The 20,827-nt window shown below is 41.1% G+C and overlaps 3 protein-coding genes across 4 annotated transcripts in view; 1 reads left to right on the top strand and 2 right to left on the bottom strand.

Annotated features, from left to right (window-relative positions):
- Tet (tet methylcytosine dioxygenase-like) overlaps nt 1-4,757 on the bottom strand; it is a 144,856-nt gene extending 140,099 nt beyond the window's left edge. The window contains exon 1 of the mRNA XM_076762096.1: nt 4,623-4,757. The gene's annotated coding sequence lies outside the window, so the exon portion shown is untranslated. The remainder of the gene's footprint in view (nt 1-4,622) is intronic.
- Nucleotides 4,758-4,869: 112 nt separating this feature from the next.
- On the bottom strand, nt 4,870-13,616 carry Spz5 (spatzle 5 Toll-1 receptor). Of its 2 annotated transcripts, none has more exons than XM_076762107.1 (8): nt 12,939-13,616; nt 12,380-12,736; nt 10,295-10,449; nt 7,178-7,267; nt 6,420-6,575; nt 5,923-6,087; nt 5,212-5,460; nt 4,870-5,046 (listed from the first exon to the last, which is right to left on the bottom strand). In XM_076762107.1, the coding sequence occupies exons 2-8, from the start codon at nt 12,407-12,409 to the stop codon at nt 4,875-4,877; spliced, it is 1,017 nt and encodes a 338-aa protein (XP_076618222.1). In that variant the 5' UTR covers nt 12,410-12,736; nt 12,939-13,616; the 3' UTR covers nt 4,870-4,874. The 2 variants fall into 2 exon arrangements, with proteins under 2 accessions (XP_076618222.1, XP_076618221.1); XM_076762106.1 differs by having other exon boundaries at nt 13,037-13,616.
- A 2,375-nt stretch (nt 13,617-15,991) lies between these two features.
- LOC143340449 (arylalkylamine N-acetyltransferase-like 2) lies at nt 15,992-20,362 on the top strand. Its single transcript, XM_076762397.1, has 4 exons — nt 15,992-16,377; nt 17,295-17,476; nt 17,565-17,725; nt 17,863-20,362. Exons 1-4 carry the CDS (start codon nt 16,173-16,175, stop codon nt 18,062-18,064), a joined length of 750 nt encoding a protein of 249 aa, XP_076618512.1. The 5' UTR covers nt 15,992-16,172; the 3' UTR covers nt 18,065-20,362.
- Nucleotides 20,363-20,827: the final 465 nt, after the last annotated feature.

Raw genomic sequence — 20,827 nt, 5'->3', positions numbered from 1 at the left:
CGTAAGCTCGCGCGCGATCCTTCAGGACAAATCGCGGACCAAGAAACAAGCCCCGGAAACTCGACGTTTTCCGCTCGTGGCCGGTCCTCGAGCAGGGAAAACTTCTGCAGCGCGCAGGATAATTGCGCGCGCTGATATACGGTTGGCCTATTACCACGAGAGAATGTAATCTAGAGGGTGGTCTGCTCGAAACAGCCCACATAATTATCTCCTACGCTCGCGACAATAGCAGCAAACGTTCCATACGACGGGTGTACTTGCTTTAAGAAAATTTTCAATATCACCCTGTTACGGGGGAAAAAATGTTATTCCACGTTTTTTTACATGCAAGGGATCGCCCTTGGCGGCTGGTACGATACTTTCGGACGCACCCTATATAGACGGTGTCCGCTGGAAGCCGAAGGAGGTGGCATTCTGGGGTTAAAACCGTTCGAATTGCGTAGGAAGCATGTTTTCGTATCGTCACGACTGAATGAGATAATTAGGTGGACTTTTTCGAGTGGGACACCCTGTATACGCTCCTCAAGGAGGCAACTTCACCCCTCGTTCCGTCCTCGTCAGCCTGGAGGCTCCGTTTCGCTCCTGTTCCTCGGTTCGGGCGTCGGGGTGCGTGCGCGTACGCGCGCTACCGAGCGCCCTTCGACGCGGGGTGCGTGCGCGCATATAAATGGAAACCCTTCAAGTAGCCTCGGTACCCGCGTTGCCATCCACCTCGTGTGCGTGTACCCCCCTCTGTACGCACTCTTGGATTACCATGGAGCAGAACAGAGGGGCGGCGCGGGGGTTGGTCGACGGGGCGAGGGGTGGCTCGACGACGATAGTGTACGCCAGCAGCTAGTGATGGGCATTCGATTCTCCCTCTTGCAAGTTTTCGAGCAATTTGATCCCGAACGAAGACCCGACGAATAATATTTGAAATTACGAGTGTTTGAAAGTCTCGAAAGTTTCCGATCTGAAGTTACGAAGTTTCTTAATGAAAGAAGCCCGAGCCGAATGTCGCCGGTTATTGGAATACGTTAAAGCCACGGCGATAGCGGCGAAATTTCTCCAACGCGTGGTTAAATTATTGTTTACGGAAGCCGAAATTACTCAGCAATTACCGTGTTTTCGTTACTAAATGAGACTTCGATGCCAGCTTCGAGGGACGAACGGAAGATTGGCCAAGGGGTGCTTTTTGGAGTCTTAGAGGCTTAGGACATGGTAATCCTTGGCTAGTCGTGGTTGGTGTATTTTTAATAAATACTTCGTTTTGTCGAAACTAGTTGCTTTAAGGGTAAATTTTTCAACAGTGTGGAACTTTGATAGTGTACAATATGTATCTATAGTGGAAAGGACGAGCGTAAACGGTGTCTGAAATTCCGTAAAGGTTAATATAGCCCTAAGACAAACGTAAATAACCATACAATGTATTCGCGTGGTACACGGAAGTCTTACCTCAAAGTGACACACGTAACTAATTGTAAGGGTGAAGAGAAATGGGTCTAAAGTTCGAGAAGCTATTCCATTGTGTTTATTGTACCAGCTACTACGATTTAATGTACCAGGCCTTCGAGTACCCGGGTATTTGAAGATCTAGATCTATCGGGACAGAGATTTGTATCTGCAATAACTATATTTTTCTTGCGTGTTTACTAAACTGGAGTTAAGACCACGATGTAATTAGTGTCAAAGTTTCTGATCAAAGACTTTGGTACTAAAGTTTCAGACACAAAAAAGGTGAAGAAATATATATTTACATATTTTTCATGTAATTGTGGAGTAAAGGGGTATCTCGGATCGAAGACAGACGTCTAAAAAATATTCACCGCGGTTGCTAGCGAAGTTCTAGACTGGAGATACGCGGAAGGGACTCGTGGCGTCTTGAGGCCATCGCTAGTGGCAGCTAGGACGAGGGTGGGAAGCGCGTAGAGCACAAGTGCACGCAGATAGTCGATGTAGGTGCGTTGCACGAGCGCTTACGTGCCTAGAAATTCACCCCTTTTTTCTGCTCTCTCGCAGGTGGCGGGACGCGGAGGACGAGGGTGGTCGAGGGATGGCGAGGGCGGCAGAGGGGCGCTGGCAAGAGGAAGAGGGAGGGCCTCGAGAGTGAATACGGCACACAGAGCGGCACGCACAAGTACACCGTTTCGCAGAGTGGAACGAAATCTATAGCACGCACTTACGCGACCGAATATGCGTGTACGCGTACGCGTGCACGATCCCGCCGCACCCCGAGGACACCCAACAGAGAAAAAGAGAGAGAGAGAGAGAGAGAGAAGAAGGGAGCTTTCAATTTTTCCTGCTGCCTTCGCGAGCAGCCGGAAGCCGAGATTCTCGCGGAAGAATACGCGCCCCGCCATGGGCGTAGTCTAGCCTGCGCGTCACACTCTGGACGAAAGAGTCCTTACTTTACTCTCGATGATCGCGAATTTATTTACTTCGTGTACCCGGGTGAAAGAAAACCCTTTCAAGCAAAGAGTCCTGCACGGTAGCCATATTTGTTAACGTCCCTATTGCTGCGCCCTTTCGACGGGTTCACCAACATTTTCTACAATCAATTTTTGCATGTTTGTGCAGACTCCTCGAGTATTTACATATATTTCCGAAACACCGTGTTCCATATAGCGCTCGACGATCCAACGTAATTTCCAATGGCGGCGAATTTCCCGTCCCGCGGTTCGAACTCGCTCGATTCCGCCCCGGGCGTTCGTCGAACGAACGAAGTACCAGACGATCGATCGTCGGAATTGTCGCTTTCTGCATCCTTTCCTACGCGATACCGCCTCCTTCGTTCGGTTGCTCTCCTTCCGAATTATATTCTCGACGCGAATACGCGTTCCCGTAATTAATGGGCTTCGCGGGGCTCGCTCGATAACGCGGCCAAGACCGAATCGAACGGAACGGAGCCGCCGCGCGGAGGGTTGAAAACCCGAGCGATCGTAAATGCCCGCGTAAAACGAAGGGTGTGCGTGGCCTCGCGGCGAGATAATTCCGCGCATCCTGCGCGTGTCTGACCTCCTGGCAGTTACCCTTCCCCCCTCCTCCTCTGGCCCGTTCCACCGATCCTCCCCCGCCTTCTTCTTTTGGTCCTTTTTATACCTCAGTCGACCGAGCGAATCGAGATACTTTTATTTCATGGCTCGCGAGACCGTATTCGCGTTTCAACGACACGCGGGTTAACCTATATCACACTCTGTCCTTGAGAACCAGTTACGATCGCCCGTAAATCGCTTCCCGTTTTGCGCGATACTCTTAAAAAAAACCCTTTCGCCGCGGCGCCCTTCGACCGAAACGCGCTCCATCGACGTGGGAGAATATTTCCTTGTGAGCTTCAAAACTGAACTGGCATATCTCATCTTAAGAATAGACTGGATATTTTTTTCGAAGGGCGTGATACATATTTTAGGCCTTTCGAAAGCTTCGATGCAAGATTATATACCATAATTAAAATCAGACAGAAACTGATTGATACAAAGCAATTCATGAGATTATTCTGTGTTCTGGGCTTATTTTTCCATATAGAATCATCCTCCTCCCATTTCACAAAATGTCTGCAGGCTAGTGTGTGGACCAAAGGTGCAGCAGAAAAATGGCTACGACTCGAAAACGAATTGTTTTCGTGTCCTTGATCCACCCCGTCGTATACGCCATCCCCAACGAAAGGGTGAAACGTTTGGCGTAGATCTTCCATAAATTGACCCTCGGGGTGACGCTTTTCCTTTGGAAACGGAAGTAAAATTTCTCGTGCGTCCAAATTGACCGCGTTTTTTTTCATGAGAGAGTCGAGGCACGCGTAAGGGAAACATTTTCGATGTTTGGTTAGGTCTCACGGGACGTTCGGGGCGATTCGATGCGACGCGTGAACGAATATCGATTCCTGGGAGCAGCGATGTCCGCTGTACTTTGGGAAGAGTTTTCTCGAGTTCGTTTAAGTGGCGATCGATGGTCCATGAACTGGCGGACCAGTTTGCGTCTCGCATTTCATCGACTAACATGTATAGCGTCAAATACTATCGTCGTTGTTTCGACGATGAAACAATATTTCGAAAGGACGTTCGTTTCAATGTTCGTCGTTCGCGTACGATTTCGAAAAATGCGAAGTTCCATAGATGTCCTTGGAATTTACAAGGATTTATAGTTTCGAGGTAAGTAGCGACATCTCATAGCACGTCTTCAGTATCATTTCTTTCGTTTATAATAATCGCAATAACGTCTATCGTCGCTCGTTTGTAACGTGTCTTCTGTATATCCTGAAAGTCTATTTATCCATATATATTTGTAATTTTTACAACATATTATCCATCGATCTTGAACGCCCGTCTGCGTTATCATCCACAGGAACGTCAGCGATGGCGGCGCTGCGATGGTAACTAGAGACTCACTACTCGAAACGATTTATAAATATTTCAACTATTTAAAGATCGTTGCGACGACAAATTCCTACATTACGTAAAACAATAAGACATTCATGGTTAAATTCTTTATATTCGTATCTGCATTCTTCTAAACGAACTAAACTAGAATAGAAAAAGTGACTAAATGTATCAAGTATCAAATAAATAAGGATCGAACGAGATTAATATCTCAAAGTTCTACACATTTTTAAGTTCTTTAAATATACTTTCTCCAACGTCCATCGTTACCTTGTTCCTTGTTACGTCGATTCTCCGTAACGACTTCAAATGGCGCTTTCTCTTGCAAATCTTTTCGTTCGATTGCTTCGACTCAAAAATCTTCCTCCATCTTCGATTATTCGGTGTAACGTGATTTGTCACCGATACTCGATCTAGGGCACGCGAACGACGCGTCATTCGTCGATCTTCGCGTTCGACTCGAGATTATCCTCGAGAGTGAAATCTTTCTACAACTTTCTCATTCGTTAATTCCGCGCGTTCTCAGTAATTCAGCATAATCTGACAGGTACAGCCGTGTGGGAACCAAAATACGTCGGTGTACAATTGATTTCCGCTTCCTCGTAGCGCCACTAACCTCTTCTGAACGTATTGTTGCTGACATCTGCTGGTGTATCCGGCTGGAACGGAGCAGATACCGTTGCAGACGTTTGTCCTGGAAAGAACGAGGACCAAAACTACATACTCTTAAAATTATATTCAGTACCACATAAATCTTCAAACTCCGCCCACTTGTACTAAACATTCTCTATAAAAATCACTCCTTAAGATTAGAATCCCCAGTGTGTAGAGGTGCTCAAAGTCGACTGAAAGAACTCACGTGCATCTCTCGCTCTTCACGACTTGGGAGTACTTCTCGTTCTGATCCTGCAGGTTCACCACGTACATCCAGTTCCCTTCGTTGTTCAGAGCTGCCCTGGGAGTAATATACTGCGCTTCCGTCGGACAAAGCGTGATCGTGTCGAGATTATTAGACTGTCTCTTCTGGCGCGTCCTGGTCGACTTGGTGTACCTCAGTAATGGATTCTCGTAAACAGTGCGAGGCGCAGCTTTACTGTTCCGCGCATATCTGAGCAAACGAATGGAAATCGATTCGCTTAACGTTACATCGTCTCGTTCATTATGTCATATGGAAGTAACGAAGGCATTTGACGATGGACGTGCCGCGAACTGACTGTATAATTAATCGATTCGTCTAGCTCGATCGTTATCTTCGCGGCTCCCTGTTGTGACAAGCACTCGTCACGGCGTAAATTTACTTTTTACGTACAGAAAGCTTTGATATTTGAGTGGAGACGATATTCTTGTGACGTATACATTGGAACACAAGGCCTAACACCTCTGTAGTAGAATATTATTTGAGAACACGTCACTCATTGACAAATTCATTAAGCGTTATGTGCTACTTTGTATCGCGATATTATGATCTATTAACAGCTCACTGACAACTCGTTAAGAACCACTAGAATGTCACGTGGAGGGTGTACCATTTATCACGAACAAATTGAATATCTGTGTATGAAATAATCACCTGTTTGCCCACCATGTTTGACCCTGTTCAAAGTTCAGCGATTGCGTTTGAGGATAGAAGGGACGATCGCTAGATCGTTGGCTGCTGGAGTGATACTTGACGCCCGGCATTCCCTCGATCAGAAACGGATTTCTCTGCGATTGGCCGGGCGTGGTGTATCTGTAACTGCAATTAAGTATGGCGTTGTATGAACTGAACCGCAGTTGAGAATAAACTGCGTGCGCCACCTGAACGTCGATCACGATACTTATCTTCATAAAAGGGTACATATTTCTAAGGGTAGTTTATTTCTAATATGTTTCTGGCAAGGCACGATCCACTAACGAAGTTATTTTTTGTTTACGTACGAATCCAAGACTTCAATTCGTTAATTGTATATAAAATTTGCCCAGTTCTATCTTATGGTGCGGGCCTATGGTGTATCCAGTATATAGAAATCAGTGGTTTACGCGCCGGATTACGGATAATGCCTCGTGCGAAATTAGCATTCAAATTACCCATTCTGGCGAGTGTCGTTGGACGGAGTTCCATAAATTAAAGTCGGCTGCCCTCTCAGAGGATATTGAGGTGGCAGAAATGGTAACTCTTGCGAGTGTAATTGCGTTTCCCCCTGTGGAGGGTAATCATACCCTCCTGGGTAATCCGGGATTGACCTTGAACAAAATTCAGTTGTTAAAAATTAAACATATCATTAGTCGACGTAAGCCTGGCTTGGTGAACGTGCGCAAAAAGGGTCGCATCTCCGATGGCCCTAACCTTCTCATACTACCAAGGTCTTAGTCACACTTTTCAGCACAACTTGTACATCATGTGTCGTATGAAAAATTATAGTGCACAAAAATTGCAAGGTATTGAGGTAGGTATTACATAAGTTGAGGCATCCGGAGATTTGAAGGTCAGGTTAATAACATATTATATGTATACGTCAATTCTTGACTAGTAAAATATTAAATATTACCAGCGATTTGCTTTTGTTTCGAATGAAAGACACGCCCCTTTTCAATAAACGACTATCCCTTTCACTTGCCGACACAATGCAACAAACGAAGACTAAGTGCAAGTATAAAGGTTTTATTGTATAAATCAAGGTTTCGAAAAACTTTTCCGAGAATGATCGTGTGAAATATATGTACATCAAGTGAGTAAAATATTAATAACTATTCTGCAAATAGTGTTTTAATATTTTTTGTAGCCGCGTTAGATAACCGAGACTGGTAAAAAATTGGATTTACAATCGCGTGCGACCATAACGTACCTATAAATGTTGAAATTGTCTTTGGACTCGTCTCGCAGCACAGAGGTAAAGTCGAAGCTGCATTTGTCCACAAGAAATTTAATCAACTGCCTGCAACGGACAAAAAGCGCGATTAAAAGAAATAAATGTGGACCGAGGTGAAGCAACGAGTCGATATAAAAAAGAACTAGGGCAAGTTTCTTCGCTGCATTCTCGAAACGATCTTCGACATGGGGTCGCGATGCAAATTGCCCAGCGACATTTGTCACGACACCGCATAGATTACTTGAATTAACTTGAATAGAATAGTTTTAAAAGCGACTAGAAAATTGTTTATTCTCCCATACGTTATTCATGGAGTTCACGAAACCCAAATTCCAGCGACCTATCGGGAGTCAGTTGGTTCTATTTTACAACCACTTTCCAACAGCATCGCATTCGTCGATCAAAGGGTTAATGCAAGTTAGAGTGATACAAATTATTCTCTCAACTTTTGAGCTTGAAAACTCTTGACGAAGCAAAAGCGTAAACGTTTATCTATGTTAATATCGATCGACAGTTACGAGTACGCGAACCGATCGTTCAACAACCTACGATTTCGCAAGGATACGTGCAAAGTGTACGCGCAAACACGTCGACGATTTTTGACTGTGCGCGACGAACGCAACACCGTGAATCCCGAAACTTTCCCTAAAGGTGAAAGACACCACCGACTAGAGATGTATTTTAATGCATAATTCATGGTCCACGCCTAAAAGTTGTTTTTTCGATGCCGATCGAATCACAGGCTGCATCTCGATCGAGTCACTTCCCGTTTCGCGCATAAGGTCGTCGCAGCCGACTTTCGAATTGGCATAAATACATTCGATCATTGGGTTTTTCTATTTAGAATAAATAATAAAACAACAACACGTCGACGGTATAAATGGACCTTTGTTGAGCATCCATTGAGATATATTTAAATTTCAATAAAAGATAAATAATCCCTATAACGAATACCATGCATTCTATAGAAGTAAGCACAATGCATCATTGCTACCTATTATGTCCTGTTTCATCTTCCGTGCGAGAATGAATAATGTCAGGTCGAGAAAGTGATTAATTTTCAGGCGAAAATTCGGAATTCGAAAGTGCTAGTGAAAGCAATCATTTTACTATAGAAGGCACATATTGCGAAAGTGATATTGACAGTAGTGAAAGTGAATCTGTAAAAATATCAAATAACGAGACAAGAGAATTTAGAAAAAAAAAGACGACGAATAAAGCGACAAAAATTCAGAGTCGAGAAGGCAATCGTACGCGAGAAATTCTTTGTTTCCATGGTCAGTTTATTCCTAGCGTTAGTAGAATAGACATCACAGTTACTGATTGAAGAAACTTACATAACGAATTACAGTATTTGACGTAATCGAAGAACGGAGTGCGAGTAACGGCGTAAGAATTTATCGCGATGAGGAAACGATCTCGAAGAAAATTCTTGAAATTGTCGGAAAATAATGGACAATACTAGGTATCAATATTTCCTGTTATGCATCTCGCGTTACCACGCGTCTCTGAATAATTGCATCGTGCCATTGTTTGGCATTGTTTGATATTGTTTGACGACTTCTCCATCAACGACGAGTACTCAGAATCCGCGTATCAACTGTCATCATTTTTTCAAATTGTAATTTAGTTTCTGTTTCAACAATTTTTGTTTAAAGCGTTCTCCTTCGATTTATAAAAAACAGAAAACAAAGTGACTGTAATCGAGCAACATTCGCTGGGACGTTAAAACACATTACGTTGAGGAAACCTCAAGCAAACACTGAAACTAGGTCTAGCTTCGGTACAAGCTATTCAAGAATTCCAGGAACGCATAGACAATGCAAATAAATGCGAACAATTGGAAATCAGGTGGGAGTGTTCGAAACTCGTGTGACAATCAATGATACGCTATCATTCAACGGCAAATAATACATAGCGTCGATGTGTGCGTGTGACTGTCAGACGAATGGAGGCCAGTTTGAATACCTACTGCGAAGTAATTGTAACGACTCAACTCAGTGACTGGCAAGCCGGTTTCTATACTTCGAGTTTCATTCACTGTTTATTTTATATCGACTACGAAATAATTTCAACACTTTCAACGTCGAAACTTCTAACGATTCAAAGCTGAATGTCATTCACGCGAGTGCAACGACGCTTCCTGTGTAATTTAAAATTCAGATGTAATTTGTAAATGAATTGCCGGCGCAGTCAATGCGTCAACTCTCTGTAGTCCAAAAAACGTCGACGTTTCTATCACGTGCGTTAAAGTTCACTTAATTATTTCACGTTGATGTTTAATAAAAGATGCACACATTGAGAACTCACTCGAATGCTCCTAATTTCTTTTCCTGAATTAATTATTACGCCACGTTTGATTCTTCCTGCCTTCAGTTTGTAGCTTTTACTTCGCGGGAAATCGAATACAAGGAACAGTCGCACGGAAATGGGAAAACAATGCTGAATCGCTTGAAAATCCGTGGCGCAGACTAGGTACGATCGATCGTTCGCGGCGATAAATCTATTACGTTTCACGGCGTGGCCTTTCGACTCATCGATAAAACACCGAATAGCGAGTATCGATCGTAACGGTTTCGATAATTATCTAGCAGTGCATGACCGCGTCAAGGCCATGGTCACGCTACGACGATCAACGAATTAAACGTACTGAATCGAACGTAACAGTCTTCATTTAGATCGCCATTCGGTTCCATGCAATCGTTGGTCAGATTTCCGGTACCAGAAATCGTCCTCGATCGACGAACGAAACGAAACTCGCATGACGCAAGAACGCGACGATTTCCAGGATATCGTTCGAGAACAATTTCGCTATCACAATTCCGGAACTTTCCCTTCCCGAAATTCGTCTCGACGTTGACAGCCTGATTCGTATGCAAAAACAGGACCAAAAACGTGGCCAAGAATATCAATAACGGAACGGTGAACCGTGTTTTTGTAAATTCATCTCGAGGAACTTTTTTGGAAACTCGTGCGACCACTATAACATCGCCTCTATTTATTACAAATGATTTCAGCGAGAGTTCGATAAGAATTTTGATGACTTAATACTTTATAGTTATTTGCTTTCTGTTGGAGCAAATCGAGCCTTACCTAGGATAGTGATCGAGACTTTCACAGAACGTTTGTCCAGGCTTTGCGCAATTAGGTGTGTGCCCCGGAGGTGCAGGAACAAAAGGTTCGTAGCGGGGTCGTCCAGGACATCCGTATTCGAGACAAGGCTCACCGTGAGCGTTCACCAAACATAACTGAAACCAAACCGTTTCTACGAATTAAGTACAAAGTACAAATTGTATCTGATTACAGAGGAAAAGGAGTGATAACGAGTAGAGTGGATGGATAACATTATACATTTAACGACACTAGAATTTATACACAGTGTCAAAGGAACAAGATCGACGAAGCAGCGATTTACGAAATTCGAACGTTATTTTTGTAAAATTTCTATAAAGATTATTAGGAGAAATCTTGAGCAGGTTGCGGAATCCGAGTGAATCATGCTCCTTCGAAATGGTTTCATCGACTCGCGGCATTCTATGAATATAAAGCAGAAGCTACATAATAAAGAAATCTTACCACCGAGATCGACAAATAAATACCACCGATACAGTCGAAAACTGAACTAGAGTTTCTCGGTTTCCACAAACAAACCACGATTATTGCAACAGTTTGATTCCAATTGACGGCGATCGAAATAGAGTCAGAATAACGAAGACATTATAGTATAATATTTAAAAGATTTCCATAATCAACACTGAGAATAAAAATAATAAAATAAACGAAACAGTAAAAAAAGTAGTCGATTCTGTAACTCTGGGCGTCTAACGGAAGTTGTTAATAAAAGTCTACAAGTTTTTTTTTATCAAGATTCCAATATAGCGTACATATAAAAAAAAAAGAACGTAAGGAAACGCGAAGCAACGCGTAAAATTGCTTTCCACTCTGTTTTGTAATGTGTGGAATATAATGTACTGAACGTAACACGCCATGAACGAAAGGGTTAAGAGCTATGGTCGTTTATTGAAATTTTGTGGTTTCCGTGGCACCGGTGTTGCGCTATCGATCGTAAATCGCGATAAAGATCGTGAAACACGCAGGAAACTCGTACGGGCGTACGTAATCGTGGCCATCGCGGAATAAAAATAAGAAGCCGTCATACGTAAATCTGTTCCCATCGGCCTATTTTTGGTGCTGGAATTTTGAAACGATCCGCCATTATTATCTGATCCAGCAGTTAAAACGGATTTAACTCTGACGTAATATCCTGGTGCAGCGGCGTTTAACTGCTTTCTTAGGCCGCTTTCAATTGACTCATCGTATGACACAGCCAGTACCGCGATCTATCGATCTCCGGATCACGAAGTCGTTCGAATCTCGAGACACCACTTTCCTTTCGCTGATAAAAATACGATTCTTTTATTGTCAACTCGGATCAAACTGTTGCACAGAAGAAGGGAAATATTTAAAAAATTCTCGGGGCAGGATTCTCGAGGTATAAATTAATATTACGACGATTTACAGAAAGAGAAGTCTTACATCAGACGTTACGATACAAGATGGACTCTCGACACATTTCTCTCGGCTTTCACGACATATGTTTTCTGCGGAGGAACAAGACCTTCCGCGAGAGTCGTATTAGGTCAGACGTTATAGTCGGACTTCGTAAGACTATCCATATTCCACTTACTCAAAAAAATATATTCAATTTTAAGAAACTGTGTCTTCGAAAGAAATTTTAAAGAAACTGCTTATTGAATATGTATTTTTTCACGCGTAGTTCTCATTTTTCACACGTAGTGTCCACGCCCGAGGGACACTCGTTTCGACGGAGTTATACTTTCACGCGTGACCTGCAGGCACCAGAAACGCGAGCGGAGTCTTGAATTAGAAAGATCGGCTGGAAGCTTCCGCGATTAATTTTTTTTAATTGCACAAGATTATCTCTACATCTTTAAAACGTTTTTAAACCGAAGGACACCGATGAATACTAAATTAAAAATTAATATAATTGTAAATCGCTACTTTGTCTCAAAAAATTTTCTCAACATTGATTCGATTATTGACTCGAAAAATAAAGATATCTTTCACGGTGTTATCCATCTTCTATCACAACGATGGGGAAATATCCAGACTACAAAATATTAGAAAGTCTGTAACACGAATAATGTTTCTACTTACAATGATCAACAGATCTAAAAATCGCCTCATTTTCGATCCAAGATGCACACAGAGCGTCGACGAATTTCGCTCGAAGACACCTCGAGGCAATCAAATTCGCCGCGGTTACCGCTTCTTTTATTCTTATCGTGCACGATCGAAACGCGAGAACAGGTGTCTCGACGGAAACGTAACGGTTAAATCACATAATTAACGTGGCACGAGTCTCGTGGAAAGAATCTACCGTGCACGATAAACGATTGCACGTTCGTGGACGCACGTGCCGGTAACCGCGAAAGGATGCACCACGCAAACTGGACGGATCGCGGAAACGGCGATGTGTAATCATGGAGTCGCTCCTGGTGCGAGTGTTGACAGCTATTGTCGGAGTCGATATGTAAAAAAATCTTTCCTTTCACGCGAATTTACAGAATGTCCAAGAGACGAGAAAAAGTCAAACGAAAAGATCATTCGATTTCGAAGAGGTGCTCTCTACATACCACGCGTACCAAATAAAATTTTGCAAACTGTCTTCTCAGATACCAAGATTTTGGAGACTAATCTATATAAAAATAATTACCAATAATACTTAATGTTTGTGCCTTCGAAATGAAAGAATCCTCTCCTTCAACTTTTCCTCGCGTCTTCGAAAGAAACGTAGACACTCCAGATGCTCACGTCAAACGAAACACTTCGTAGAATACACATGGTCGCGCGAACGATCAATCTTCCAGTGAAAATGGTTTTCCGCGACCGAATTGAGAAACGATTCGAACAATGGTGCACCGAGTCATACGCGGACGACTACGCGAATGAATGAAATGCGTCGAGGAAAGAGTCTGATTCATAAATATTGAACAACACACGCGTAGGACGATCGGAAGTTACGATGGAACTGCGGAGGAATGGTGCGACCGTCGACGATTTAGTCACCCGCGACACTGTCATTGGCGCGTGTGTACTTCTCGTTGTTGGTTAGAGAGACTTTGCGAGAGGGTTTCGGCCCGCACGATTTTACGCGCGACGATCTTACAGCTGTAACAGCGTGGGTCAGTCGACATGACTATACCCATACTCGAGTCTGTACCCCTTCCACGCGATCGCGTGCACGAGTTCCGATTCAGCGTTAGTCAAGGTGGGGGTTGAGAACGATATACTTTCACTGACGTCCGTGTGTTCCGAGGCGTGCACCAACCTTGTACGTCAACCATGTCAAACTCGCTTTTGCCCGAGGGCCAATTACCACATTGCTACCACATCGTCAGCCCGCGAACGTATAATCATTTTCTAACGGACAGAAACAGTTCAAAACACGTTTCTCGAGTGCTCCGTTTAGGTATGGGACTGTTTGGATACTTGGACAGTATTTGGGAGAGATCTTCCTCCTCTCTGAAACGATGTACAACAACATGCGCAGGTAAAAGATTTTAAATCGACATCTACCCTTGTCAAATGAAACTAGTGGAAGTACTACGAATGATGGACAGCTATACGTTTAGCTGCGTCGACAGAAACCTCTCTAAAAGTCTACAGAATAATAGAATAACCGGGAAAGTGCATTGTGACAAGCTACAAAATGTAGCTTACAATAACGACTATTAAATAAACTATTCAACCTTAAATTGTTTTTGATTCAAAATTTAACCAATTATCATATTGATATGCCACATCTTACTGAACAATTTCACCATCACGATCTAAGTAAACAATTACAATGATTTGTCTCAAAGAATTGTAATATTATTTCAAACAATACCACAAATGTAAGTACAATTTCTTCAGCTTACGTTCACAAAACGGTGACACATTCACAGAATACAATCATATGCCAGTAGACTTTCTGTCTGCTTCGAGTCTGGTAAAACGTAGCTAGCAAAATGGAGTACTAAACTTACGGAACTTAAACGGAGAAAGGTTTTTAAGTAAGGATTACGCGAGAAAGAAGCTACGAGGTAACACACAATGACACTTAGGCATGCGATGAATAAATAAAGCACAGCTATCCGTACATCTTCGGAAGAGCTGAGCCGATGGAACTTGTTAAAATGGTTATGGAATAATTTAGTAACCGTAAAAGCTTTCTGCCGCGAGGCAAGACAGGAAAATCAGAATAAAAACAACAATTGAAAATAATTTAATTAGCTTCTGAGCAAAGGGATTGTATCTCCCATTTTGTCAGACTGGCGTAATCGTTCGACAGTTTCTCGCGTCATGGACGTGCTTACGATAGAGCAACGACTCATTCCGGTTAATAAGTTCTATGGAAGAATACTGGGAATATGGCCTGGTTTGAATAAATACTTGAAATACATAGCGACAATTATAATATACGCTATTTCTTTAATATCCACCACAGGCCAGGTACAGTTTCCGAAGATATACTTGAATTCTCAATCAAGAAGTGTAATTGATATTTTTCAGAAGTGAACTATCGTGAACTATGAAAGTTTTCTTTGAACCGTAGGTAATAGTTAAAATCGTAGTTAAAGAAACTTATCGACATTACCATCATCGACTGGCTGACTCAAAAGCCGAAAGAGCAGTTGGACATTTTTGAAACTTACTCCAAAAGGACAGTGACATTTTCATTCATCTATGCAGGTAACAGAACAGAATAAATGCACTCTGCACTTAAAAATCTATTAAATACTGTAAATGGCTGTAATTGATTCTATTCCTAATAGTCTTTGAGTTCGTCACATTCATCTCCTAGAACATAATACGATACGCATAAAATATTCTTAAACGAATAAAAGAACAACGATTAACTACAATTTCTACAAAGATATGATTCTTGCTTTTTAGCAAGCATGTATTCATGTACAGAGGGAAAAATTCTAAAATATGCTAAACGTTATCGACTTCGATTGCTGAAGTGAACATGTTTCCAGATCTACCATACGTCGATAAAGTGTGCGCTAGCAACTCTGCTAATTTTTTACAGGGTCGATACTTCAGTTCGTTACATTTACCATAGATCGGTATGTATACCTCGATGGTGAATTTACCAACAAATTACAGAAAATGATCATACCACAGAAGATATACGAGTAGATCTTACATCCAATGTATTTTTTCGGTAAAGAATTTTTTTTCTCGAAACTGAGTAGGATTTTGGGGGTATGTGTATTCACCAAAAATGATTGCAATTGACCCCCAGAACCGAAAATAATTTTTTTAGAATGATTTGGAAATTTTTTTTTTCGTCGAAAAATTTAAGCACCTACAACGATATGAATGATTTATGCGATAAAATGGATCTTTTCTAACCTCACCAAATATATTCAAGCGACTCTATGCAATATTTAACAACTGGCGTGAGAAAATATTTACAAAAACAATACTTGCGAATAATAAATTGTTTCTCTAATTACCAACTCTTCTATATTTAAGGAACCATTGTTAATAGCGTTTCAATGTACTGTTCCAAGTGTATATTCATAATAAACAAATAAATTCTACTTATGTGGAACTTGAAATATATTTCTGAGTGAAAAGAATTAGAAATTTTTCTGAATAGTCATTCGCGATAATGGAAACGTCAATTTGAAAAGAATAATCTTCTTATCAAGACAATCGCATATGCGCGACGTTATAAAATCAAAGCAACGTTGGTGGCGGAACTCATCGAGTCTGATAGTGCTGACATGAAACGCGTTGCGCAATTTATCGGTCATTCCGCTAAAAGACTTCAACAAAGTGACAGTAACGAAGCGCGAGGTAGTTGTTCTGTACCATCTCGGTGATCTTGCAGCGAATTTTAGTCAGTTAAACTATTCACAGGCTTCTGTAGATCTTTCGTCGGGCAAACAAAATGAGTAAAAAATCGCCAATCAAGTTTCCTGTAAAACCGCCTGGCCAAGCAAAGGTGTGGAACGTGATCGAGTATGTGAAAAAGAATAGTAAGGAACCACCGGTGAAGATTTTCATTCAAGAAATACCCGAGGACAGGTATGAAGAAATCCTCGATCACATGTGCACCTACTTCCTTGCCGACGAGCCCATTTGCAGAAGCATGCGTAAGTTTACGAAATAACAATCTCTCAATCTCCCACAATTTGGAAATACCTATTTATTTGAACGAACAATTTAAATATACTTCGAAATAGCTATTATTCTTTCGTAACGCATCAACGAAAGTTAACATAAACTGAACAATAAATCCCTACGATAAATTACCATAAAAACCATACGGATACCTAATTTTAACTATTCTACATTTATCGAGAAAATTACGTAACTTGTTATTATTACTATAAAACGATGAAATTTCAGCTGTTCGACGTATATTATGTTGAAGCATGCTATTTTCAAAAATACGCTAACAGTCATGTTCTCTTATTACACTGGCATTTGTAAACGTGACACGGCAAAAAAAAAAATCCACGTATCCGTTGTATTTATATTTTAACCACATGTTTTCGTATGCTTCACAGTAATTAGTTACGCGAGGTTACAATTAGGAACAGAACCATATATGGCGAGCGACCAGTTTCGGCGACAAATAAGAAAATAAGATAGAACAATCAGTAAAACGAACAATTCGTCCTACAAGTTTTTGGACTCGGACTATAATCCTTATTTTGTTAATATATTATTCCTCGATGATACTTTGTCCGTCTAGTTTATAACCGTTCTCATTTATGTTCCGTTTCGTCACGTTTTATCTTCATAGTTCCTGTTGTTTATGTTGCACGATTGCGTAGTGCTGATAGTGATCTTTACTAAAGCTCTTTAACAGATAACACCGTAATCAAAAACGTGAAATTTTTACAACTAATAACCAAGCGTTATCCAACTCGTACGATAAAATAAACAATTTTAACAAGCTGTATATGTTGAAGTATAGAATTTAAAATTTATCATATTGAAAGCTAGCAAACAATCTGTATATCGATAGTTTTAGTAATGCATTTGATTCCATCGGATGTTTCAGAGGGGGTAGACGACCCGGAGTACGTAGCAAATTTCCGAAGTCTTTGGAAGGAAATATTGCATCAAGGAGTGTCCGTAGGGGCGTTTGCGGAGGACCCTAATGGCGGCAAACCAATCGTCGCAGGTTGCAATGTGCTGGGAATATCTTTCGAAGGAGAACACGAGGAGTATGATCATTTCAAGGTGATTCATTTTCCTTTCTTCCTAATTCTGAGTCAATGAAATATGGACTCGGATCGGAATAAAAAGTTCCTTGCAATACGATTTACAGTCGGAAAAGGGGAAACGCATAACACGCGTTTTAAATGAACTGTGCAACGAAGCCGGCGTGTACAAGAAATATGGAGTAGACAGATACCTGTCCGCCATTGGCCTGTCCGTGGACCCGTCGTATCGAGGAGCTGCTCTGGGCGCCCATATTCTTAATGCCAGGTACGCAAGCTTGTAATTAAACAGTCGTCAGTTGATTATAGCCATTTCAGTATTCGAAACGTTAAAAATTCCAATCTTGCTTTCGTAGTCTCTCGGGTTGTCACAGAGTTATCGTCGACGCTTGATTTCTGTCGCAGGGAGAAGATAGGCAAAGAGTACAACATTCCGGTAACAGCCACGATGTTTACGTCTCCGATTTCACAAAAGCTGTCCGAGCGTTGCGGTTTCGAGGTGCTCCTCGCGAGAAATTACGACGATGTCCTGGACGAGGACGGTACTCCAATGTTTCCAGGCATTCAGGCGAAACTTGTTACAGTGTCGGCCAAGAGGCTTTTTTAACCTAGAAGATTAGGTTGTAAATCGTATCGAGTCTCCGTTTCCGTAAATTTCTTTTTGTTGTTGTTTCGCTTTTGTGCTTCAGCAATTACTTTAAGTTAGAAAGTATTTTGTTTGTAGAATAAGTACATCAAAATCGGATGAAAGATGTAGCGTACGAGATGCAACTGCATCCTGAGGAATTAGAACTCAGCTTGAACGTAGATGTTGCAAGCGGTTCCTTTGTCAGTTCGGATATCAGCTAATAGTAATTATGACGTAGAAACGCACGTACAACAATTTATTACGTGTTTCTTAATCCTAACTGACAGCATAATTGAATAGCACAGCAAATGGTATTGCGATTGTCCAATGCACAACCAAGTCCTTAAGGCTAGGCACGCATTGAGCAGGTTGAATGCTGCTTCAATCGTCGTTTCATTTCTGTTGCTGTTCTGTTCAATTATCGTTACAGAATAATCCATTGGATTAATCATGGATAAGTTGAATTTCTCAAATGTTTCTCAATCTTTTCGCTCCAATTTTAGTTTTTAGTTTTCTCAGACACTGTTAAAGTTGATTTCCAGGTTAATTAAACATTTATTAAATTGCCATTATTCTGTTCTACGTATAGAAGAGTATTTCTTTCAAAGAATCCATAGTGACGGGTTGTCTTCGCTTTTAATTCCCCGTTTCCGCGAACGAGGAAATGAAGAATTACGCTCGTTTCTCGTCGCGCTATTTAATAACAAGTAACAAACGCTAGAGTAAAGTTTTCCACCGACGCAATTTGCGACGGTTTGTCCCGTAGTCGGTTAATTTGTCAGTTTTGTTCCCCTTCCGCGCGTGAAAACGACTTGTCGCTAGTATAGTTTCAAGCGTTTCGCGCCCCTGTGAACGCTATGACTGCCCTATCTCCTTTCTTGGGGGTATGCTGATGTTCTAAGGAAGACGATGCTTTCGAAGGGAATCGTTTCTCGCTGACGTTTGCTGCTATTAGCACCTTACAGGGTTCTTTCGGGGATCGAGGCAGGTCTGAAACACTTATTCAGAAACTCCCCACACCCCTTTACAGACTTCCCAATATATTATTCCTTTCAGGCTTGGAATTTAGACGCGGATTTAGCCAACAATGGAAGCCACGAGTTTCGAAACAGCACAATTCTCCGTTAAATATTACGATCCTTCTTCTGAGAAACGTTTATAACTTTATACTGTTTTCTAAATCGCCAGAGAAGTGTACAGTCAGTTTCGATAAGCAAAAGTAACGAGTATCCTTTGAACGATGCGTCCAGCAACGATGACGTGCCGCGAATGATCAATTGTCCGTTGTAGGCTGTTCGCCTAACTGTTTAGTCATTGATGCGCGCCGAAATGCGGGCTATCTCGCTTCCGTTTGTTTCTGATAAGCAAAGACATTCGAATGCATTCGAGACTTGCGAGACTCGGTCGGCGACGTACGCGTTTCGACTGGCTAGCGATCGAATGCGGGCGCGTAATTAATTCGGTGCAGGTTTATAACTGTTAGTATAGTGGATAGTTACCATACCGAGATCAGAAAATCAACAACCAAACAAAATTTGAGAAACACTACCATAAACTCTTGTTACTATTTTGGTGTTAAATCCAATTATTGATTCAGAATGAAATTAAACTATAACGCTATCAACTATAAGAATTAAAACTAAATGTGACGAGAGCTACGATTTGATAAACAATCGAAATATTGATTGTTTTGGATGTGATGAAGAAGCTATTGAACTACACGAGGAGGATCGCAGCCATTAGCTCATATTATTTACTATGTAATTAATTATTAAGTAATTATATTATACAATAACAAGCGACAAAATTAATTACATAGTAAATAATAATCTCCAGGTCTCACCACTAGGAGGTTGCTGCGAATGGAGACCCGCCCTAGCCTCGCCCCAACCACCCTCCTTTGGCGAGGAATTCCTACGAAAAACGATGAACGTGATTAAATCAATCGTTCGAGAAACTAACCAACAAACAGGAAAAGAATTTTCAGAAGAATTTGCCTGTAAAAGGCCATCAAGATGATATAAAACTCGATCGAAAATGAAATTTATCACACCAACTTAAACCAACGCCGTTTCTCATAAACAACTATCAAATAAATCTCAATTTGTGTATAACCATATTGTGTATCCTAAATTTGTGTATATGTTGTGTATATTCCACCTATAAACATAGCTAAACAATATGTTGTTACTTGTTGTTTCTGTTAGAGCTATCACAAATATTTCCTGAAACGCAAACTGCAAGTATTAAGTCAAACAATTCAATAAATAAAACTATTCAAGTCGCAAAATTGTAATGATTCTTATTCTATATTTACATTATGTACATTTTAGCTATAAACATAATTAAACAAGTATGTAACAGTATGTTGCTCCTTGTTTCTTTCACGACGATTTCCTGAAACACAAACTGACAAGTATGGAACACAATTCAATAAAGTGATTTTTCAAAATTATTCGAGTCTCATATTGTAATAATTCTTATCATTCTATATTTACATTATGTACATTCCACCTATAAACATAACTAAACAAGTATACATATTAATATATGTTGCTCCTTGTTTTTTTCACGAACATTTCCTGAAACACAAACTGACAAGTATGGAACACAATTCAATAAAATAATTTTCCAGAACTATTTAAGATGATTGATATTGATTATACATGATTCCATTGACTGCAATATGCATATTGTATATATACTCTGTAACAAAAACTTGTTTAACGGATTAGATAGGAT

This window comes from Colletes latitarsis, chromosome 3, assembly GCF_051014445.1.
Source record: "Colletes latitarsis isolate SP2378_abdomen chromosome 3, iyColLati1, whole genome shotgun sequence".
Classification (NCBI taxonomy): domain Eukaryota; kingdom Metazoa; phylum Arthropoda; class Insecta; order Hymenoptera; family Colletidae; genus Colletes; species Colletes latitarsis.
This window is presented reverse-complemented; position numbering and strand designations above follow the sequence as displayed.